This window comes from Nelusetta ayraudi, unplaced genomic scaffold, assembly GCF_046127955.1.
Source record: "Nelusetta ayraudi isolate G7.1 ecotype Tasmania unplaced genomic scaffold, CSIRO-AGI_Nayr_v1 ptg000081l, whole genome shotgun sequence".
Lineage (NCBI taxonomy): Eukaryota > Metazoa > Chordata > Actinopteri > Tetraodontiformes > Monacanthidae > Nelusetta > Nelusetta ayraudi.
This window is the reverse complement of record NW_027466131.1, coordinates 833,501-857,771: the sequence shown is the minus strand read 5'-3', so window position 1 is coordinate 857,771 and position 24,271 is coordinate 833,501. Positions and strand designations below refer to the sequence as shown.

The window sequence follows — 24,271 nt, the reverse complement described above, 5'->3', positions numbered from 1 at the left end:
ACGTTTTTTTCTGGCCCGCAGGAACTCTGCCGCCAGCGGATGGCGGTCAAGCCTCCGACGGAGCGTCCCGAGCCCATCTCCTCCCGGATCAACAGCGTCTCGTCGCAGTTCAGCGACGGCGCTCAGGCCGTCAGCCCGTCGGCGCGGAGCAGCCTGTCGTCCTGGAGCGAAGAGCCCGCCCACTCCAACCTGGACATCTCCACCGGTCACATGATACTGGTGAGTTTGTATGTACAGAATACAAAAATATTATACAAACAAACATAATACAAATAATGATAATAATGATGAAAGATGTATGTGTACATATACATACATATATATATATATATATATATGTATATGTATATATTTTGACGGTCCATCGATGTCAGCGATGACATAGCTTCCTTAAACATCTATATATATACAAACACACACACACACACATATATGTGTGTGTGTGTGTATATGTATATACACACACACACACACACACACATATATATATACATATATAGAAATAAAAGCATCTTCCATCGCTGGCCACGCCCACATTAAATGATCCCTTTTTCAATCCATCTTTCCTTTCAGAACCTCCCAGTAACAGTCGATCTTTCCCATTCCAAACCATTTGAATTTAATAAACCCTTTTGTTTTTTAATTGCTCCTGCTTTCCTCCACAAGTCACGTTACATCCTTTTCTCCTCCGTCACCCTTCCTGTCTTTCACTTTCACCCCCCCCCCTGCATAATGAAAAAAAATGTAAACTCAAAAAAGAAAATCTCTCCGTTGGACCTCATCTTCTGTCTGCCACGCGCCGTTCCAACTGCGACATGCGGCTCGGCGCTTCATCCGCCCACCCGTCACTCCGGGCTCCGCCCCCTCCGCCCGGCCGCCTCCGCCACCGTCTCACTCGGCTCCGAGCGCCACCAGCGAGCGATGCGACACAGCCGCCCTCCCACCCCTTTTTGATGTGTTCGCTCGGCGCAAAGACACTAATTGCCCCCGAGGTTTGCACCGGAGTTGCGGCGGCTCCCACTGAAGCCATCTGCTTTCTGGATTCTCTGGAAAAACGTCGCTGTGGCTCGGCGCAGTGGTCGAACGCAGCGTCGAACTTCTAACCGCCGTCGCCCACGCGAGCAGACCAGGAATGAATTGTTCCGTCGCGAAAGTCGCTCCTGCGCGTGCGTCTGCGCAGGAATTTCCGGGAATATAAATAGAAAGACGGGCGATAAAAGGAGCGCGTCTGATGCGGAAGTGACGGTTGTTATCGTTTTATGAAGATAACAGATATTCTTCTCTCATCTACCCCGGCGCAACTTCAAAGCTTCCTCGCAACTCATCTTGTGCCAGGAGCCTTCGCTGATGTGCAAACCTTCCACTGCTCACTTGTTCCAGTGCTAGCTTTACCTGCAAGGGGGCGCTATCATCGGATTCGTGTTTAATCAATGATCCACTGGCCTGAGAGCTGGCAGGTCTATTTTGTGTGTGCGTCTGCGTGACACTGAGACCGTCTGCTGGAGAAACCTAGCGGGAGCGCTCAAACTTTCCCATACGTCTGACTTTAAACACATTTTAACAGAGCCGCCTCACACAAACGGCCTCTTTCCTCTAATCAGCCCGCTGCTGCCGCCCTTTCAAACCAGTGCAAATGAACTGGTTTTACGACCGCGGAGTTGATGGCTTATTGGGCTCAGTGTTTTTGTTCTGCGGGGGAAATGAAACGGAGGCGAGCTGTGAGGGATCTCCATTAGTTTGTCACGATCGTCGCAGGAAGCGATAATGTGCCGCTTAATGGTTAATTCGCAGCTGCTGCGCAGTGTGTTTCAGCACCACGGACAGCGCCGCACACTCACTCTCGCACACACAAACGCCACACAAACACTGAGCTCTGGTTGGTCCGCAGCGCCTCTGTCCTCGGAGAGTCATACAGGAACCAAAATGTCAGACTCCCGCCGTCACAGCAAGCCAAAGGTCACATGGTTTCCTCTGAATGCGCCCAGACATTTTAAGAAACACACTTTTTGGCAGCCTTTCTACCTTCGAGTTATGTTTTCAGACTCGTGAGCCGTTCACTTATTACAGTCATATTAGGGCTCCTACAACGGACACAGCGCCACCTGCTGGCCGAAGATAGAACAAGCGTCTCACATGCTAATATTAACACTTGCTAGGCTATAAGAAGCTGGCCGGCTCGCTGGTCTCTGAGTGTTTGTGATGGTAGAGGACACCAGAGAGACCAAAGAAGGCCTTGTCGGAGGAGGTGGGAAAGAGAGGAAAAGAGCGTAACTGGACAGACACGTTCAAGAGGCTGCTGGGCAGGCAACCATAGAGATATAATCCTACAGCAGGCCAATTTTTCTCTTTATTATTTTTATATTATCTGTTAAGAAAAAATGTTTGGAAAGGAGCGATACACTGACTTGTTTAATTTCAGGGGCTCTTTGGGGCGAGAGAAAGAGAGATATGTTAAATATAGACAGGGAAAATGAAAGACAAATGATCTCCTCAACAATGGAATGCCTTGATTTGACTGGCATTGTCATCGTGACGTCCTAAAAACCACTCAGACGCATTTTGCCGTCGAGCCCTCGTCATGACCTGCTACTTTGATGCGAAAGGAAAGTACATTTACAGTATGGTGGTTATTATTGCGGTTTCTGCAAATGAATAAGTGAAACAATGGCATTTTCTGTGTTTTTGAATGTGGCCATAGCTGCCGTTTCTTCCGCATTTTAAATTTGACTTGAAAAGGCTTGAAGGCTTTTCATCCAGAAGATAGAATGTTGATTTTCCCCTCTCGCCCGACTCTTTTTTTTTTTTTTTTTAATTTTTTTTTTTTTAGGTTTTGTCTCATTTTCACGTCTTTTGAGAGATTTGTGTCGGACTGTATCGCTGGCACAACAACAGCCAAGTGTCAAATCAGTGTCGAGAGCAATTTCCCCTCCCAGTTTGTCTCAAAACATTTCATGGTCATGCAGACGGGAAATCAATCGGCGGAAACATTGTGGAAATGAAAACATCCTCTTCTCACCCCTTTTTTTTGGGGGGGTGAGTCTCTTGCTCTTCCACAGTCTTCCTGCCATCTGTGAGAATCTGTAGTTACGGCTCATATTCCTCCAGTGCAGTCTGCAGCTGTCAGCCTTCCAGAAACCTTTGAGCCCCATTCACATTCACATCATGAAGTCGGCTGGAGACGAACAAATTTTCGTTGCGGCAGTCTTCTCCTGCGCTAGGTTTTTTTTTTTTTTTCCAGCGACTCTCTGTGTGTGGAGGGGGTTTGAACGCAGCTATTTTTTCTGTCTATCTCTCTCTTTTTGAATCTTTGCCTCTTTTGTCTCGGGGCGGCACGGCGCGCCGCTAAATCTATCACAAAGCGAGACGTGTGCAACTGTTGAACGATGAACGGCGGCGGCGGCTGCTGCTGCGGCAGGGTGGGTTTAGGGATCGGGGGAGGGGAAGGGTGGAATACCTGATGATGCCCCACCTTCTTCTCACCCACCACTGCCACACTTCCCCGCCCCTACCGCCCACCGCCGGGAAAAAAAAAAAATTAATTGCATCTCATAAAGCAGAACAAATTCCACGCCGTCATCCACCCACCGCTTTTAATTTGAGGAGGAACAGCCTCCACCGTCTTATCTCCACTTAATGTGTTGCCCATGTGACAGGGAAGGTGGGAGGCGGGGGTGGCGGGCGGGGGAGGGGGTGCAGCACTCCCTCCTTTCTTTCCTACCTCACCCCCTCCCCCAACATCCTCCTTGGTTTGTGTCTTAGGCGGATTAGCCGGCCCTCCATAGAAAGCACATTATCAGGCCTTTTGTTAGCGGCCGGCTAAGTGCTATAGATTTAGCCGCAGCGCAGCTGCAGCTGCAGCCGCCGTCCAGGTCGGCCGCGCTGGGAGCCGCTGCCATGTGAATGGCAGGGTCGGGGGTGGGGTGTTGAGTCGTGGCTGCACCTTCAGCTTTTAGTTAAGGACATGGACGGACTTACGGTAGGCCTCTGGGGTTAACGATGACATCATCCTGAGTTGCACCGATGCTGCTGCGCTGATGCGACCGAGGGTTTTTGGCAGGTTGCCTCTGGGGTTGAATTCTAGAAAAAGGATTCCCTGGTTTGATTTGGTATGTGTCGCGGCTCATCAAAGGTCACATTTACTGAAAACAAAGAGCCGGCCTGAAAGACCGTCCTGTGATAATGTCGAGGCCGTGCAACAATCTGTGTTTCAATTTGTGATTGAAACTAATAGCCAATGACGTGAATTAAAAGAAAATAACCCTTGTTTGAATAGATTTTATGCCCCTTCACATTAAAACAGATATTTGACACTGAAAAATCCAAGTGCTGTTCACTCATCTGAAAACTTATTGCGCAGCATCTGTTCTTCCTCTAAGGTGAAGCTTCATCATCCAACAGAGAGACCTTACCGCATCTGCCACCGATGCTTTTCTCTGGAAAAAGTGACACTTTTACTGGACCTTTTGCATTTCTATCCCAGAATATTTTTGGCCAATCCTGTTTGGGGATTTCATGGTCATGCGGACGGGAAAATCCACCCCTGTGAGGTAATGAATGTGAGGTAATGAAGTGATTTATTCAGATTTTTCTAAGATACAGCTTGAAAAGCTCCAATCTCAACCATTTCTTCCAGAGTATTTAACTAATGAAACTAATGAAAGTCTTTTTGAGCATGAAGATGCAGAGCTTCAACTGTGACAGAAACAGGAAGTGTTGCAGTGTGCTCAATTTCATTACAACTGGTCTTACTGGATTTGGACTCACCCTTGCACCAATAGCAAGCTTCCTTACTGTCTCCAGCCAATCGGCTCTTCTCAGATGTTGCTGACAGACTTTGCACGGAAGAGCGTCGCTGTTTGGATCTTGTGTGTACTGCGAGCGAGCTCGTACCGAATACAGGTTGTGGTTGTTGGCCTGAACTGTGATCACTGGGTCACTGCAGGTGGATGGATCTGCTGGTTGGGATTCCTTCCATGTTCCCGTCAGTCAGAGGAAAGGCACAATGATGCGGGAACAGATTTCCACGCAACATCAGAGCTCTTACCATCCAGTGAACACCCATCTGCCAGCTCATGTTTCCTTACTATCCATCATCAGCACAGCGTCTTCCTGTCCCACACACATCTCCGCACACTGTTACACGGAGGGTTGTGACCGGGGAGGACGCTCTCTCACTTCCTGCTCCTGAGTCCCTCACGGATAATAAAGGTTGTTTTACCTTTACAATGGCGACTCGTGAGGTGTTCAGCCACTGTTCTCCCTCCCTGCTGAGTCATGGCACCTGACTGCCTCCCCCACCTTCAGTTTGCTGCTCATCCAAAATGGCCACCCCATGACATCACCTCCTCCGAGGCTCTCGGGTTTCATGCTGCTGCAGCTGCTGTCCCTCAGTGAGTTTGTCGTAGAGGACTTTTCTTTCTTACTGCACCTTTGGCAGGTGTTAACCCCTCCTCCTCCTCCTCCTCCTCCTCCTCTGCCTCCTCCTTCGCCACCCCAGTGAGGGGATTATTCAGTGTCGGGCCTACACATGGTGATCTCAGCACCTCCTGATTGGATTGCACTAATCCCGTTACACAGCCTCAAATCCCTGTTACTCCAGCATCAGAGGGGAGTTTTGGCTTTTTCCAGGGAGCGGAGTCGGTTGGTTCCAGTGTTTGATATTGTATTGGACTGTGTGTGTGTGTGTGTGTGTGTGTGTGTGTGTGTGTGTGTGTGTGTGTGTGTGTGTGTGTGTGTGCCACTGACCAGTACACTTTCAGACCCCTCTCTGTGTGGATGCAGTCCTCATTTAGTGTTCGTGCGTGCCCACATCTCATCAAATATTTGATGAGGTGTGCGTGTGTGTGTGCGCGTGTGTGCGCGTGTGTGTGTGTGTGTCTTGGATGATTGGTGGCTCAGCTTGCAACTCCCCCTGTTACATCACGACATAATGATATAATAGAGAGCTGAAATTGAGGTGCTAGATGGGCTCCTGCTACACTCTGTGTGTGTGTGTGTGTGTGTGTGTGTGTGTGTGTGTGTGTGTGTGTGTATGCTTTCAGGTTCTGGGTAGATGACAGACACACACCTGATCTCCATCTCGCCCGTGTGGACAATGTCTGGCTGTTCTCCTGCCCTCCTTTTAAATTAAAAAAAAAAAATGATCCTCCTCATTTTAGCAGAACTCCATTAGGCCTTTTTTTGGAAAGCTAATTCTGATTACCATCATTTGTAACTGCCGTCATAAATCACAGAAGCAGCCATTTAAAGAACGGCGCCGCCTCATTTTGTTCCCTCATCCATTACAGAAAAAGATTTATTTTTCTGTGTGTGTGTGTGTGTGTGTGTGTGTGTGTGTGGTGTGTTTGCTTTGTGGCTTTTTCTAAAAAAAAATATAATATACAAAAGAAAACTCAGAACCACCCCGACCACCATCAGCGAGGCTACTAGCAGACTCTCTGATGTGAGTCGGTCGTGATGATGATCCATGGCCCTGTCAGATTGTGACTGCTTGGAGATAAAATCTGATTTTAAGTCGGCTGTGTGGCACTTCAGACACAGGACAGACTGGATTGTTAATAAGAGAAGAAGAATGAACCGTATGAAAACGGCTGCACCGCCAACTAAAACCTGCCTCCTTTCTCCTCCCCCAGTCCTACATGGAGGACCACCTGAAGAACAAGGACCGGCTGGAGCAGGAGTGGGAGGGGCTGTGTGCCTACCAGGCGGAGCCCAACGCTCGCACCGTCGGCATGAAGGACGGCAACGCCAAGAAGAACCGCTCGGCCGCCGTCGTGGCGTGTAAGAGATGCGACTCTCTGTGTTTGTCCTTCTTCTCTGTTCCTCCTCCTCCTCCTCGTCATCCTCGGCCCTCCTTCACACCTATTGTTCGAGACAAGTGAAACACACACAGAAAAGTTCTGCAGCATTCTGACATCGATTTGGATGTCCTTCCACATTAAGGTTGTCATGATGGAAGGGAATCTCCGAGTCTGGAAGAAGGGAATCTCGGGTTAGCCGAGGTGGTTAGCATCAACTCAACTCAACTCAACTCAACTCAACTTTATTTATCAGGCACTTTAAATACAACCGCAGCTGACACACAGTGCTGTACATAAAAACATAAAATCATTAAAAAAAAAACAGTAAAACAATAAAAGCAATAAAACAAATACGGTCTCATGCTGGGTCAAAAGCCAAGGAATGAAAGTAGGTCAACTAGCAGTAAATGCTAGTGAAGGCTGAACGTCATCCATGGCATTTCTCAGCTGGTGGGTCGGGACCCAAAAGTGGGTCCCGGAGCTGGTTTGATTGGGTCGCAGCTTCGTGGGGAGTTTCCCTTCTTGTTTTACAATTCAATAATTACAAAAATGTATTTACTAGACATGATAGGAAGTGGGTTAACGTTTTTATCCTTGTGAAATAAATTTGGGTCACGACTTCATGATGAGGCAAAGAATGTGGGTCCTGAGACTCCACCAGTTGAGAAGCACTGGCCTGCAGTATCAACTTGCTGTGCTCAGGGATTCCACAATAAACTGTTTTTTATTGGTTAGCTTGGAAAGAAATATTTACAATGAATTCAATGATTATTATTATTTCCCTGAGGGAGTCCTCCCAAAGGGATCAATAAAGTCTATCTATCTATGCAATTACAGTATTTAATCTGCCACTGACTGGCTTCATGTGGTGGTGTGAGGACCTCTGTTAGCGGTCTGGTAGCTAACTGGCAGCTGCAGTTAAAGCTAAAGTTAACCGTAAGGTTAAAAAAAATAAAAACCACCACAAAACCTGTTTTTACACCCTGATGTCGCCACTTCAAATGTTGCTCCAGCTCGGGAACAACATTCTGAGCCCAGGCCTCTTATTATCAGAGCCAGACGTGCAGCAAGCAGCCAGCTTGTAAATTAGTTTTCTATTAAAGCTCTCCTGCGCCGACCTCATCAATGATTAAAATTTCCTAAGCTTCTGTGGAAATAGCCCATCTAAAAAAGTGCTGTCCCATTCTCTCCGGCGGGCGGTGGCTTAATGAAATCCAGGTTGTCAGCAGGGAGGGAGCCGTTTGTCGGGAATAAATTGCGCTTCCTGCCTCGGCGGAGAAACTTTGGGCAGCGGCTCGTCGCTATCGCCGGAGACGCCGGGCCTTCAGGGGCTCCGGAGCCGAGCGAAGCGGAAACGTTTCAGCCGGGGGGCAGAGATGACGGAGGGCAGATCCTGTTGGTTTGGCTCCTTTATCGAATATCATACTACCAAACCGCGTGTTTGTTTAATGAAGAAAATAGGAGACAAGTTAATCTTGTCCTTCTTTTCCGATAAAATTGATTAAGACATTTGGTACAGAGGTCTGATGGAGAGGTCTCTGGAGTCGAGTCCTGGCCGCCGCCGGAGTCAGACTGATAACTTTCTCCCAGGAAAGTCCTTAAGTGCCAAGACAAAGAATCTGACTCCTGATTTGAATGTCTTCTCCGGTGTCGTCCTCTGATTGGCTGTCCCTTCTTCTCCCTTCAGTTGCTGGGTGTTACTGTCATTGTTTGTGAATGAGGAAGCAGGTCCTCCAGGGCACTGGTCATGATCATCAAATACACACCAAAGCACTACATATAGCAACATTCAATACATTTATACATTCAACTCAATGTAATAATTCCAACATACACATGTAATGTTACCAATATAATAGCACAATATGCTACGATGCAAGATGTCAAATGTCTGATTCCGACAATCCTCACGTGGAACTGAGCCTCAGCTCAAATTTTCCCAATTTCAGTTTGATTCGTTGTTTTTCTGCGGATTTAGACTCTAGTCGGTCGTTGAGATTTCTGCCGTCCACAAAGTGACACCGCAGCAAGGCCAAAAGTGTTTCAGCGCCCGAGCTAAAAAAGGAAATAAACAACAACCTCATTAAAGGTGCGCTGGTCACCAATAATTCTCACAAAACGTGTCCCAGCACGCCTGCAGAACCACAACAATTATCACAATTATCTCGTCCCGCAACCAGCTGTCATTAATGTCTCGAAACACGGCTTTGTATTCCGTCAAAAAGGAGGTTGTGAACGAGGCACTTCCAAGTCCCAAGTGCATGAAACAGCAGCTAACACAATATTTTTATCTGTTATTTTTGTTATTATCATTTGTGAAAATGCCATTACACATTATTTGACCCGCCCAGCCCTTCCCAGGTGAGACCGAGGGCCGAGCCAGAAACCAGAACAGGTTCCTGGTTGTTGTATCTGGCCGTGGCCGGGCCGAAAGCGTTCTGAATTCCTCCGTTTTGTGTTGCAGATGATCACTCCAGGATCACCTTGAAGGCGGAGAGCAGCCAGAGCGGCTCTGATTACATCAACGCCAGCCCCATCGTGAGTAGCTCCTCTGCATTCTCGCCGCGCCGCCGCCGCACCGCCGCACCGCCGCACCTCCCACGGCCCCACAGTCGCAGGAACAGAAGCAGCCTACCGCTGTGAAATACAAATTTTGGATGTAACGCTTGCTTAGCTCCAGCGCCGGGCGCCGCACCGCCGCGTACACACCCTTGCATGTTAATGATTGTTTTCAAGGAAACACCCTGGGGAGTGGGGGGGGGGATTGGTGAGAGCGTGAGAGAGGACACGTGCACAGCGCCCCGGCCTCTGGAGACGTTACTGATGGGCGGGGTCAGTCTGGCTCCGCGGGCTCGGCAGCCTGCACAAGGCAAAGACTGGAGGTACAAACAGCCCGAAGCGAAGGACAGAAGAGCTCCTCAAGACGGCTCCCAGCCGGGCGGCTGGTCGGGAGTGTGTTCCATACTGTGCATGAGGTGCACAGGGGCTCCATATAGTAGAGCGGCAGAGAGGCCTTGCATGTGTGTGTGTGTGTGTGTGTGTGTGTGTGTGTGTGTGTGTCTGTGTCTGTGTGTGTTGGGGGACCATTGAAGTAGCAGTGGGAATCAAAACTGTACTGGTACTAAAAGAGAAACCGTGTCAAAAAGCCACAAATGCAGCTACAACACATGCACCCACGCATGCACACACACACACACACACACACACACTCACTCACACACACGCAGATGACCGTGTTCAGCACCCACACAGACACACTCACAATTTCTAGACTGTGTCGCGCATAAATTAGCCACCACCCACACACACTCTCTCTCGCTCTCGCTCTCTCTCTCTCTCACAAGCACACAGGAGAGAGATGGAAGGATGAGGATGCAGGGCACACACACACACACACACACACCGGGTTATTTCAGGAACGCTGGCCGCTGACGACCGTTGTTTCCTTTGTTCCCCGGCGCCCACACAGGAGACAAGTTCTGGCAGAAGGCGGGAAAAGCTGTGAAATGTGCCGAGGAAAACCGCTCCAACGCCGGCGTTTCAGTCGGCTGATCGATTAGTCCGCGCTTGACGGCATGAGATGTTTGAGATCGTCGTCATCCTGCAGAGACACACTGTCTTTCTCTGCTGACACCTGATAATAATAAATCACCAGTCACAGATTTTACCTTCCAATCCTGAACGCGCCGGTCGTCCGCTATGAACACACCTGTGGCGCCACTGAGGGAAATAATTCCCTTAGTTCAAGAGTGTTTAGGACGACTTTTTTTTGCCGCATTGGTGTCAGCGCTAAAGATCCCTCATGATGAGGTTAGCATTGTTAGCATGGTTAGCATGGTTAGCATGGTTAGCATCGTTGGCTTGGTTCACTTTTCCACCTTGGCTGCAAACTGAGGCCTCTGCAGCAGAATTTAAAGTTGGGAAAAGTGTTGTCACAATGCGTCGCATGTGCAACGACAGAGACACACACGTAGGCATGCACGTGCACACACACACACACACACACACGCGCGCGCGCGCACACGCAGTCACACAAAGAAAAGCTTGCTGAGAAAAGACAAAAAGGAAAGTGTAATAGAGATAATTACACTTGTCAAATCCTCCTCTCCAGACAGAGAGAGTGAGTGTGTGTGTGTGTGTGTGTGTGTGTGTGTGTGTGTGTGTGTGTGTGTGTGTGTGTCACAGAAACTCTCTCTCTCCCACGCACGCGCACACGCACCCACTGGGTTCTGGCATCATTATTGGCAGAGTTTAATTGTGCAGACACCGACATGGCAGGAAGCCTCGTGTCTCCTCTGCCCAGATTGAAAGGGAGAGAGAGTGAGAGAGAGAGTTAGAGAGAGAGAGTTAGAGAGAGAGTTAGAGTTAGAGAGAGAGAGAGAGAGAGAGAGGAGTCACAATGAGACGTGGGAGACGTCAGGCCCACCTTCCTCCATCCCATCATCTCTGTCGCTCACCTCCACAGCTCCGTCCCCTCCCCTCCCCTCCTCCACTCTCTTGTCCGTCCTGATTTCTCACCGCTGATTTGCGTCACCCCACCCAGTCTGTGATTTTCCAGACAGCGATGCTGCGGATCAGGCCTGCCGTCGCTCTTTTTAAATTCCGATCAGGCGGATCTCACCTGGTCAGAGAGGAGAACTCAGTCCGGAGATCCGGGGAATTGTTTCCATGTGTCCGTTTTATCAGCGTTGCCCCATGTAAATCCGTCAGTCCGGGATCAGTTTTTAGCAGGAGACTGTAAACAGAAGGCTAAATGTTGGCATTGGATGAAACATTGGATGAATAAGGAAAGTGGAGAGTGGATCTTTCCTTCAGCTGCGACCGCCAGCGTTTCAACCAGGGGCGTTCCTCCTCTTCCTCCTCCTCCTCCTCTTCCTCCTCCGGGGCCTCTCGCCACCTTTCAGTCTCTCTGTGGCGCCGTCTTCACTTCATTAGAAGTGCGTTATTGTTTGGCATTCACAAAGAGGAGCCAGAGTGCCACTGGAGACGACTCCGAAGTGCAGGGGTGGGGGGGGGGGGGGGGGGGAGCCCCAGAAATTATCTGTCTTCCCTCCGTAATTGCCTGCAGCTAAATTGGTGTTGCCAATTATTACATTTACCGTATAATTTGCATGATAAGAGACGGCGGTGTCACTCACCTCCTCACCCATTCCCCTCACGTTCCTCCACCGTCTCCCGCTCCTCCTGACACACACATTTGCATAAAGTTAAAGAAGCCAAACTCTGCTCCCCGCTGCCGCCAGCCTCGAGCAGCCGGAGGGACGAGGGAGGGAAATATTCTGCCGGCAAACTGGACTTTAAAGATCGGGAAGTCATGCTCCAGTCAACCTCCTCCGTTCTGTTCCCATCAGAAAATCATTTGGTGACATTAAATTACTCCCATTTTATTCATACACGTCTCCAAGGGTTGTTTTTTTTTTTTGTTGCTTATTGTCAGAACAGAATAAACGGATATAATTTGCCCTTTTTTCAGCCAAATTGTAGAATTTCCCGAAATATCTGAAATGGATTTTTTAAAATATATTCTAATTTGCTGTATTTTTTATTTTACATTTAACATTTCTATTTTTCATATCTTGTTTTTGTTGTTTATTTGTTGTGTCATAATTTTACAAAGAAATTCTATTTTTCTATATTATCGTCATCGTCATTATTAGTATTATTATTTAAATATTTTAGAACGTTACTTATTTAACATTTTTTAACAGCATGTGACCTGGTTAGAATTCATGCCAGGTGTTCTTGCAAATAGGCACAAGAATGAAAAGCCTCTTATTATGGCGTTCCATTTACTTTAAATAATTTAAGCATCAGCGTTTCAATGACTTCCCTGTCATGTGATCCAGTGACAAAAAAAAAAAAAAACACGGCTGAAACTACACCTGACAATTTAATTGGACGATTGAATAAATCCGGGTTTTTGCCTCATGTCTAAAGCATTTTCTCCGACTGTGTGAGAAGCCCCTCCTCAAAAAAAGAAAATACAAATTGTGGTTCGTCGTCGTCAGAGCTGCCCGACGTTTTGAGCCAATCGTAAACTAGACTTTTGTCTCAAGATGAGAAACTTGTCTCTCCCCGCAGATGGATCACGACCCCAGAAACCCCGCCTACATCGCCACCCAGGGCCCTCTGCCCTCCACTGTGGCCGACTTCTGGCAGGTAAACACACACACACACACACACACACACACACGCTGTCTCAGCTCTTTTCGTCTGCACAGAACTTGAGCCGCTGAGGCGACAGTTGAGTCCGGAGTCGTGGCAGAGCGCCACTCCTGGCTGCATTGGTCATGTGACCTCATTAAGACGAGCTTTATCCAGACTTCCTGTTGAGTTGCTGCTCGCACGGCTTAACCCACCTCCTCTATCACCGGCCGCCAAGGTTATTGCAGCACATTCATCACATTACCGCCGCCTCATCCCAGCCAGGCTTTGGCCGCGGTGCCCTTGAGCAAAGCGCACCGATTAAAAGAACGCCAGGAGGTGTGTGATGTCCATGAGAAGCCATTCAAAGAAGCTCCACAAGGAGGCCGAGGAACGTTCGGTAAATCTGTGCCAGAGGAATCAGTCAGCGACGGCTAACTCTCTGGCCAGGTGCGGCACGGCGCCCCCCACAGGCCACTCTGGGCTCAGCAGGACCACGGTGTTTTACGGCTTCCTGTGGCCACAGATCAGAGTCTGATGGATCTCTGGAGTCGGCCAAGCCGCCGTCTGCCACAGTATGACCGCCAGCGGGGAAAACACCTCGGCGTGCCACATCTCAGCGTGGAACGAGCCAGCCGGGGCACCAAAGCGCCTGGACGGCAGTTACTCTTCCTGCCTCGGTGCCTGACCGGCTCCCTGTCGATCCCTCTGGAGTTTGCAGCACAGACACAAAAAACAAAAGAGTGTTTAAGAGTTACAACCCGTTCCTTTCAGGATGAAGCGTTCGACCAGCCAGTCAGCGGCTGGGTGTGAGAGAGTTTTAAATTCTGCACCAAAACAACCTCTGAGGAAAGTCAATCATTTAGTCGCAAATAAGAAGATGCACAGTAAAATGCTGAGGCTGGCAGTCGCCGGCCATTTTGTTTCATGATTCATGTCTTTGGAGGTTTGGGTAATGAGTGAAGTTGGTCGCTGGCGTCACTTCATCACATCGTCTGCAAACATTAGCGGCAGGAAATCCGCATGCTGCGGTCCAGTGAGGCCGCAGCGACTTCCCTCTGTCTCTCGCTGCTGCAGATGGTCTGGGAGAACGGCTGCGTGGTGATTGTGATGCTGACGCCCCTGGTGGAGAACGGCGTGAAGCAGTGCTACCACTACTGGCCTGACGAGGGATCCAACCTCTACCACATCTACGAGGTAAATGGAACCTTGCCTCCCCGCTGCTGCAGGTCGACCCGCGGGAAGGATTTTCCCCCGCGTGGAAAGCAACCGGTGACGGCTGCTTGCGCACTCCCTGCAGGTGAACCTGGTGTCTGAACACATCTGGTGCGATGACTTCCTGGTGCGGAGCTTCTACCTGAAGAACATGCAGACCAACGAGACGCGAACCGTCACCCAGTTCCACTTCCTGACCTGGCTCAACCAGAACGTCCCGGAGACCAACAGGACGCTGCTGGACTTCCGTCGGTAGGGGGAACACTTTTCAACAACTGCGTATTTCTCCGGGTTTCGATTGTGAGTTCAGGTTGGATACGGTTATTATGGGTAAAGGTGAGACTGAACATCACATCAGTATCTGCAGAGTTGACATGAAGATCTGCTGAGCTGATGCTTGAAGGATTATTAGCTTGTTATTGCAGCTTGATAATAGAAAAGAAATCAGTGTGAAAATGAGAAATCTGTGCATCTTCCGCTGATCTGGCCGGACATGTAAACGATTCACCAGCGTGATGAACTTTTACTTTAAGCATCTTCTCATGGAGCAACAAAGTTTTACGACCAGCAAAGCCGCATCCTATACATACATATATGTACGCCAATATATGCCAACTATCTGTGGCTGTGAAGATTAGAGGTGGCGGTAAAGTGGACTCTGAGCTTTGACTTCCAGCTCAGTGGGCTGAAACTCCTCACTTCTCCTGCAAAAAAAAAAAAAAAAAAAAATCTCCAAATCCTCCATCAACCGCTGGAGGCCAGTGCAGGGGTGGAGGAGTTTGAGGGGACGAGTCCTTTATCCTGCGCCGCTATAGCCGCTGCCCTCCTTCCAGCCCTCTGACCCTTCAGAAAGCCACGCACCGCATTGCCTGTTGTTGGCCCGGGAACTCGGCTCGGTTCCTGCCGCCGTTTGTTACGTAAGAGATGAAGAAGTGAGAGTTTGGGTTCTTATTAAACGGTCCAGTGGGCGTCTGCAGCCTCCGTCGCCGAGGAAATACTGCCGCCGCTCACGGGCCGGTGGGGTCACGGCGCAATGAAGAAAGCTCAGAGGGAGATATTTTTCACTTTGATCGACCGAGGAGGTGGTTCCTTCACGGCGCCGTCCCATTTTCCCGCCGTAGCTTCTTTTCATTTCAGGTTTGAAGCCGAACTCTCCTTCTCCTCCTGTCAGTGCGTGTTATTTTATTTCTTTACCTTTTTCTATCCTCTTACAAAACTCACCGCCGTCTGACCGAGCCGACGTCCTGCTGCAAGCCCTGCCCCCTCCTGACCCCGCCCAGCGCCCCCACCAAACCACAACCCCCCCTCCTGTTTTACCGGCTAACTAGCGGTTGCCAGTGTCATTTTTGTGATGTTGCAGCTAGTAATATGAGCCCAGTTGCATAGTCACAAAAGTGATCATTGGAGACTGTGATTCTGCAACCGAAGGGGCCTCACGGACCCCTCCCTCTCCCCCACTCTCTCCTGGCGTCCCCCACCTGCCCGCCCCCCTGCTCCTCCTCCTCCTCCTCCTCCTCCTCCTCCTCCTCCTCCTTCCTCGCTGTGCCCGCTGACCTGAGATGACCTCTGACCTCTGCCTGCTCCTGGTTTGCCGGACTTCCTCCGCCCTGCCCCGTCCTTTGTCTGTCCCGCTCTGAGATGAACGTGCAGCCGGCAGGGAGCTCTTCCCCTCACTGACGCCGGCTGTGACGATTCTTCTTTCTTTCTTTTTTTCATTTAGTTTTGTTCTTTTTTTTCTTTTTTTTTTCATTTTACATAGTCCGACACGTTCAGTGGGTTTGGTTTGGTTTGAGTCACCAAACTACAATTCAGCTTCTGCGTGCAAAGACTGTTGGGCAGAGCACACACACACACACACACACACACACACGGCTGCGGTCTGATCTCCCTATTCAGAGTTGAGTGGACTGGGAAACTGTCTCCAGCTGGGATCAAACACTCGCCACTGCTTCCTGCACAGATCAGAGCTGCATGTTTCTGATTCGCTGACTCCATTTCTTCTCCTTTCAAGACTCCACTTTACTTTTTTGCTTCCAAGAGCCGCGAATGCATTTTTTTTTCTCTCTCTCTCTCACTCTCTCTCTCTCTCTCTCTCTCTCTCTCTCTCTCTCTCTCTCCCTCTCTCTCTCCCTCTCTCTCTCTCTCTCCCTCTCTCTCTCTCTCTCCCTCTAACTTTCTCCGTCTGTTGTGGGACATAAGGGGACAAGACGGTGACCTCGAGACTTGAAGCTAAAGGACTTTAAAATATTCATGCGCTGCCACTGAGAACAGATTTGTTCTGCTTCTTTTCTTTCTTGTCGACCAGATTTTGTTCCCTAAAAAAAGCAAAAAGTGAACAATCAGACGCTCTGGAGTTTGTGTCGGAAGTGATTTTGCACAGACCGGCGTTGACCTGCTGATTTGTCTCCTGACTGTGGGTTCTGCGGCATTAACTCCCAGTTTTTGTCTGTGTGTGTCTCTGCTCTGCCTGTTGCAGGAAAGTTAACAAGTGCTACCGGGGACGTTCGTGTCCGATCATCGTCCACTGCAGGCAAGTAGACCAGCACTGTGCTGGCTGAAGGCGTCTAACTCACACGTTTGACCCATCGACTGTATGTAAAGATGGGCGGAGTCATGGTGATGTCGCCCACTGGTTCTGAAGCCTTGAGGTTAGTTTTCAAGGTCAGCGCCAACTTGAGCTTACGGACCATATTTGGATGTGTGGGTGGTGCCTATTAAACTTTAGCCACACCCACATGGCCATTTATAGCAATGTTTTATCAACACCAGGTCAGACAAAATGGACACTCAAGCTTATTGGTTGAACGTCTTTCACCAGCAATCAACTAGAACAACAAAAACATACAACCAGTTTGTGAAAGTATGGATTCAAGGCTGCTTTCCATATTGACAGCCAGTCATTGTTAGTCTTTTTGCAACCACCTTTGGCGGTCCCTGCTGGCCAAATGATAGCATGCTTCTCCGCAACGACTGAACTAGGACCGAAAGGAAAAGGAAGGAGCAACGTTTGCAGCCTGGTGTGATCTGTGATTTCATAAAATGCAACCTCCCTCGAGAGGCAGAGGATGGTACCTCTACCATTATTTCTCAGCGCGGTTCTCCTCCGCCTGCCTTCCCAAATGACTCTCTCCTGCCTCTGTCTCACTTTAAACGGAGTGAGAGGAGGAAGCCAGGACGGGTTGAGGTGTTTACTCTCAGCCCTCAGGCTCCTGCTCACACGCACACAGATGCACCACATATCTTTGATCGCCTTGTAATGATCTCTGTGAGGTGCAGCCACACGACAGATCTAATCACGCCGTAATAACCTGGGCGACGGACACATTTGTGTGTGTGTGTGTGTGTGTGTGTGTGTGTGTGTGTGTGTGTGTGTGTGTGTGTGTTTCTTCCATCTTGGCTAAATCCAGGCACATGATTATTTCCCCCCAAAAACACACACACACACACGCACACACTTGAGCTTTGCTGGATGACACAGCAGCCCAGGAACTAGACTGGTCCGCATTCTTTCATCTATTTTCAACACTTGAAAATAAATCGAGGAGACAGATTGTGTCGCCTGCCTGTGGCGGCATCCTGCCCTGGTGTTTCAGTTGGCTGAGGTTGATTTATTAAAAGATTATGTATATATATGTGTGTGTGTGTGTGTGTGTGTGTGTGTGTGTGTGTGTGTGTGTGTGTGTGTGTGTGTTAGGGTTTTTTTTCCATGGAAATCATAAATCATAAAAATCGTAAAAATAAAAAAAATAAAAAAATATCGAGGAAATAGATGCACCACAAATGTATCATCGTGAGTGAAAACTTGTCTCCCTCCTCTCTGTATCGTCTGTGTGTGTGTCATGGTGTTCTGCTGGCCCCCTGCAGTGACGGCGCAGGAAGAACTGGGACCTACATCCTGATTGACATGGTCCTCAACAAGATGGCCAAAGGTTGGTGATTCACACACACACACACACACACACACACACACACACACACACACACACTGAAACCCCTGCAGCTCTCCAGTCTTCCTCCCCTCAGTCCAGCTGCTTCGTCTTTCAGCCATTATGTTTTTGGGGTTTTTTTTGCTTCCTCAAGAGTTTTGTTCTCTTTTTTTCTTCCCCCCCAAATCTCCCCCTCCCTCAGTCCTACAGTGTGACCCCCCCTGAGTGAGGGTCTTCAGCACTCGAGCCGCTCAAAACCATGCAGAGTTTTTGTGCCATTCCATCTCTTATTGGAGGTGAAACTCAAATAAGACGTTTTTTTTTTTTTTACATGGGGGGGAAGAGGGGGGGGGGGGTGAAGGGGAAAAAAAAACCTGTCCATTCTGTGGTTTATCAGAATGTGCACAAAAGGCTGGCGGGTTTGTTAAGTCCTCTCATCTCCTCAGAATGGAGAACTAAAGCCGCGAGTTGCAGCTTTTCTGGCAGGAAGGGGGTCCATTGTGTTCGGAAGTTGGGAGGGAGGGGAGAAAAAAAACAACAAAAAAAAGCTGTGAAACAGAATCAGAAAGTGGCGTGAATGAGATTTTCTGCTCCCACCATTCAATCCACTCAACAAGACGTGTTTTCATGTGTGGCAACAAGGAGAATTCTACCACATTGAAGAAGAAGAAGAGGAAGAGGAAGGAGGAGGAGGTGGTTTGGGTGGGGTTGTTGGGTCCAGGCCGGTGGAGGTTGGAGGGGGAGGGGTGAATCGGGCGGGCGGGGGGATTTGGGAGGGGGGGGGGGGTCGGTTGGCCTGTTTCTCACACTGGTGCAGATATTTTACTGCACACGTCAGATCTCAAATTCTGTCTGACCAGAGCTCCATCAGCTGACTGCTGGCAGCCACAACACTGTCGGGCATTTTGCCCGGCTGCCCACACACACACACACACACACACACACACACACACACACACAATCAAACAGCAAGAAGGAGCTTGTGGTTGTGTTTCTGGTGGAAACACAACCACCTGTGACTTCCTCTCGCTTATTTTTTCATTTTTTCACATCACAACAACGAAATACCACCACCACTGTGTGTGTGTGTGTGTGTGTGTGTGTGTGCACATGCACAACAAGATGAATGTAATCTCCTTCCACTGTTCCTAAAGGTAACAAAGCTCAGATTGACAGATGTTTCCTGGTTTATACCTGCTGGCAGGGTCAACTCTTTCTCCTTTGTTGTGTGTGTGTGTGTGTGTGTGTGTGTGTGTGTGTGTGTGACAGGTGCCAAGGAGATTGATATCGCAGCGACTCTGGAGCACCTGCGGGACCAGAGACCAGGGATGGTGCAGACAAAGGTAACACTCGCACACACGCCGTGCACACAAAGGGAAACTGAAGAAATGAAAGATGTAACAATCAGGAAACTTTGATTCCTTTAATGATTATTTCAGGGTGTGAAGGTCAAAGTTCACCGAGGGAGTTTTTCAGCTAATATTCAACATCTTCAGCCTTTATGATCAAAGTCAGCGTGAATATAAGAATCATCACGTCTGAGCGACAGCGACCTCCATCTGACCTCTGGACCTCATTACACGCTGTCCGTGTCTCGCAGCGTCAGGGAGCGACCGCTCTAAAATGTGACGGCGGTGGTGGTGGTGGTGGTAGTTTTTCTCTGCCGGACGGTGATGAGACCGGCAGCAGAGTCTCGCAGCAGGTCCATCTCCTTGCCAAAGGGAACTTCGGCAACGTCTCTGTTGCTGGATTCAAACCGGTGACTAATCCTCTCGCTTCGCTCCCTCCTCCTTCGTCATCTCCCTGCAGGACCAGTTTGAGTTTGCCCTGACGGCCGTTGCGGAGGAGGTGAACGCCATCCTGAAGAACCTCCCGCAGTAGAGAGGAGCAGCTGCCAGAACTCCTCCTCCTCTTCCTCCTCTTCCTCCTCTTCCTCCACTTCACCTCCTTCTTCTACTCCCTTCTTTAACCCAGCTGTCATGTTCTCCTCCATCCTGTCTCTTTCCTCTTCTTCTTCTTCTTCTTCTTCTTGTGCATAGAAAGCCCCCCCCCCCCCTCTATTGTAACCACTCACGCAGCCTGTTTTACAAAGTGACTTACAACATGTATTTTTGTTTGTTTCTTGGTAGATAAATTAAAAACTGTTCTCTGTGCTCTGTGAGGAGTAGAACCACGTGAGACTCTCTGTCTGCAGGCGAGGGCGGAGCTCCTGGGCGTCAGTTCTTTGCAGGTGGGGGGGCAGGTGGAGATGTTGCTCCGGTGGAACTACAGCTGGCTTTCTGTAAAGTGTCCAGCACAATCTTAAAGGGAACTGTTGAGATTTCCGACAAGACTCGACTCGCATTGAGTTCAAGGAAACTTTGCAATCCTTTGCAGTAAAATCCAGGATAAATGTGATAAAATAAGGATAAATAAAAATAGGATGAATACACCAGTCCAATTCATCAAATAACGTTAATATTTTTGCCTTTATATCTTAAACTGACGCCTACGAGCTGCCCTCCGTCTCCACTCTGTGTGTGTGTGTGTGTGTGTGTGTGTGTGTGTGTGTGTGTGTGTGTGTGTGTGTGTGTGTTTTGATCATGGAGTTTGAGTATTTGTATCTGATTTTTAGTGCTGTGCTTCTGTTACGATGCAGCTCCCCCTGTTGACTGGCATCAAAACCTAAACAAGCCAACCTGTTAGATTTGTATGCACGCTGTCCGCGTCCGTCCGTCCGTCCGTCCGTCCGTCCGTCTGCAGTTTTTATTTTGATGGATGAAAAAAAAAAAAAAGATAAAGAAAATCCCAATAGTAGCTCAACTGGACGGCGGTCGTGGAGATTCTCAGAGCGAATGCACTGTGTTGTTTTCTCAAGCCGAATCCTGGCAGCTCGTCGCTGCAGTTCCACTCTCGTCCACCTTGACGAAGTGTCGGCTGACAGCCTCCTGCCCTCCGGGGGGCGCTCCGTTGTGCCGTGCTTCGTTTTGAAATGCCCTTATTCCACCAGATTAACCTGTGGCTTAAAGGTTTTTGCCGTGCCGCTGCTTTGCCAAAGTCCCTGTAAATCCTCCCGAGATCAGAGCCGACGACTGTCAGCGGCCCCTTCACTAATTACCCGTCGATACTCAGTGGAGCAGCCGCCCGCCCGCTGCTCCTCCATGGAGCATCCAAGGACAGTTTGCAGACGTCGTCACGTCTGCTGAATTTATACCTTCTTAGTTTTTGGCAATTTCTAACGTGAATAAGAATATTTTTCAGGCGGTGCTGTGCAAAGTAACCATGAATATAAAGCAAAAAATATGAGAAGAAAATTGACCAGCAGGCTGCAAGAGGTTCAAACTTTATCCGATTCCTCCTTTTTCATTTTCATTCCTCGATTCTTTTCAGCTGTACTGAAACAAGTTAGGCCTCAATTTCCCAGAGAGGACGTGCATGATGATGAAGCAAGTGAAGAAAAGAACGCAGCACCGCGGTGTAGCGCAGGTCTGCAGGCAGCAGCGGTTGTAGCGTCTGAGTCAAATCTACTCGACAAGTTCTTGTTTCCTTTTGAAGATGTTGTCATGTAAGCCCGCTGCTCACTCCCCTCTCTGTCAGCACTCAGTAGACGGCTGCTCTGCCCCATTAACACTGTACATAAAGTCAGAATAAAACTGAAAAAAAGGATATTTTGATCTATGGCTGTAAACAACTTGTGAATAAAGTCTCAATGTGGATGCAGTATCGTAATGCAACCGTGAGTGGCGAGTTTTGTCTCCGTCTGTCTTCCTTTCTCAAACGTCCAGAGGTGCCCTGTGCTCACCGGTGGGCGGCACAACATCTGTTTCCACCAAGCAACATCTGCATTTAGAGCAAGAATCATCGAGCCGGGCGTAACGCACGCAGGCCTGCTGAGCTGCCGCAGGTTTTGGGGTCTTAGGGGACACACTTCAAATATGACCGTTTCCCCGTATACACAGATTTAGAAAGTATGTTAGCTTTAATGTCCCCCGTCTTCATAAAAGTACTGAAAATATCTAGTGCGCTAACGTAGCTACTAGCTAGCATTAGAAAACCAACATTGGTGATTTGGGCACATCAACAAAAATGTTAGCTACAACTATATAACTGTACAAGGTAGTGGACAAGGTAGCTAGCTAGCCAACCATATTTAGCATGTTTTGACTCTAGTTCCACCTCAGAACGAACACGTCTGCAGCCTCCTTTCCTCAAAAGCAAGAGCAGAGAAATACAAATTCTTCAATACGAATTTTCACTTCATCGTATTCATGACACATGCCTCTCACACATTCTTAAAAATGGATATGAATAATAACAGTGTTCAGATAAAAATATGGAGCGATGTAGTGGTAGTCTGTCACCTGATGCGCAGGACGTCCTACTACCTTTTATGGTGCAAAAAAGGCTCCTAATTGTTTGCGTGAAAAAAGTGAAGTGCCGTAAAAAGGTTTTCTGACGCCAAATTACGCCAAAGAAAATGTCCAATGTTCCCTGAAAATAAAAACACCGCTGACTGATGGTTAATGCTCATTTAAAGAAGAGTCACTGGCGACCAGCCACCTGATTTCAGAGTCTTTCCCTTATTGCCACACCGGCCTGGTTGTCATTCAAGCATTGTCGCCGTGGATGAACGGCCTGTTCAGAGAGGCACTCAGGTGAAAAGGCAGCTCGCTATCGATTGTGGACAAAAAGGCTTTCGGTACATAAGCTACTGCCACTGCGCCAGCAGCGTTGACCTCCAGGGGGAAATCGATGTCCTGCAAGACTGTTTTTACTTTTTATTTTTTTGTCCCACGGCGAGTCGTGCCAGTGGATTTGGAGAGGAGAGTCGATTTTCCGAGGGTTGTAGCTCTGCTGCACACAGACACAAGCCTCCAGCTGACGGAGGAAAAGAAGAACTGGGGTAAGTCTGCAGGTTTATTTTTATTATAAGATACAGACGAACAGGGTTTTTTTGTTTTTTTATTCCAGGCCTGGTGGGTCCCTGTCTGTTACAGAAAAATTGGCAGAATGATGGAGACAAATGTAGATGCAGGCACAGTTTTAAAGGACTGACTGGAAATTAATGTATTTAGCTTGTGAATTTAGCCAAGGTTTTGGCTGTGACAGGGACAGGAAGCTGCATCCATATTCTGAACTGTGTTTGTGTCAGAGTGCTTGAAGTCAGTTTGATCACAAGTGGACAACATTTCCTGTGGGATCCCCAGGAGTTTCCAGGCCGGTTGAGAGACATGTTCTGGGTCTTCCTCCAGGCCCCCTCCCGGTTCAACATGACTTGACTCTTGACCCACCCTCTGAAGGTCATGTTTCTGTCCTCTATCTTCCAGCAGCTGAAACCTGAAAACTCCAGAAAAGGTTCCTGCTCTCAAGGTGCCTCCATCGCCACCCTCCAGCAGGTCCTGCTGCTTGTTGCGCCAGGAATCTCTTCAAGGTTGAAGGCTGCAGTTTCAAGGGTCTTCAAACATTATTTGCAGCCCATCATGAGGACGTTCAGGTGCTTCCAACATGCCAGTTGTGATCTGAAGAAAATGATTGGGCTGGAAACCAAATTGTTTGTTGTGAGTCCGCGGATCTTTTCTGATTACTGCTGCGTCTCGTCTGCCCCATGTGTGATTTTTTTTTTTTTTTTGCAAGGACACTTCTGGCATTTGACTCGATCAATTTCAACTGTGTCCGACGTGCAGCGTGGCCACATATCGCCTGCCGCCACTCATCATTAGCGCCTTTATAAGCAGCCGTTGGACGCTCGTCCTTGCGGGGGAATATAACCATTTGCATAGAAAAATTGCTTTCCTCCCTGCGACTGTTTTGCATAATTACAAGTGATTTGCGGCCGGACCAGGCTGGCGCCCGTGTGGCAGTAGAATTGGAAGAACGGCGACGGATGTCGTGTGTGTCGGCTGATGTGAAGGACGATCCCATGCTTCAGTCATATGTGGGGCGCTTTGATTCTTTGACTTTGCCCTGTGGTCAGGATTGAAACCCGACTGCACTTCCTGGTCTGTTCTTTCAGTTTGATCACTCAAAATGATTGTTTATTCTCATTCATTTTATATCTAGGTTTATTTTTGTTGTTTTGTTACTTCCAGCCCCATACATATTCTTGCCAGTGGGCTCTCTGAAGTCCCTGACACAGATGCTGGTACCATAGGTTGGTCGGGTGCATTTTGTTACCGTTGTTATTTGCGCTGTATACCAAATGCTGTC

The 24,271-nt window shown here is 48.7% G+C and overlaps 1 protein-coding gene across 1 annotated transcript in view; it reads left to right on the top strand.

Annotated features, from left to right (window-relative positions):
• Positions 1-21,804, top strand: part of slco5a1b (solute carrier organic anion transporter family member 5A1b) — an 80,238-nt gene extending 58,434 nt beyond the window's left edge. Inside the window, exons 14-23 of the mRNA XM_076044464.1 lie at positions 22-219; positions 6,633-6,780; positions 9,265-9,338; positions 12,882-12,959; positions 14,022-14,141; positions 14,245-14,411; positions 16,636-16,689; positions 18,024-18,088; positions 19,355-19,428; positions 19,895-21,804. Coding sequence (XP_075900579.1) covers positions 22-219; positions 6,633-6,780; positions 9,265-9,338; positions 12,882-12,959; positions 14,022-14,141; positions 14,245-14,411; positions 16,636-16,689; positions 18,024-18,088; positions 19,355-19,428; positions 19,895-19,966 — 1,050 coding nt within the window. The 3' untranslated portion in view covers positions 19,967-21,804. The remainder of the gene's footprint in view (positions 1-21; positions 220-6,632; positions 6,781-9,264; positions 9,339-12,881; positions 12,960-14,021; positions 14,142-14,244; positions 14,412-16,635; positions 16,690-18,023; positions 18,089-19,354; positions 19,429-19,894) is intronic.
• Positions 21,805-24,271: the final 2,467 nt, after the last annotated feature.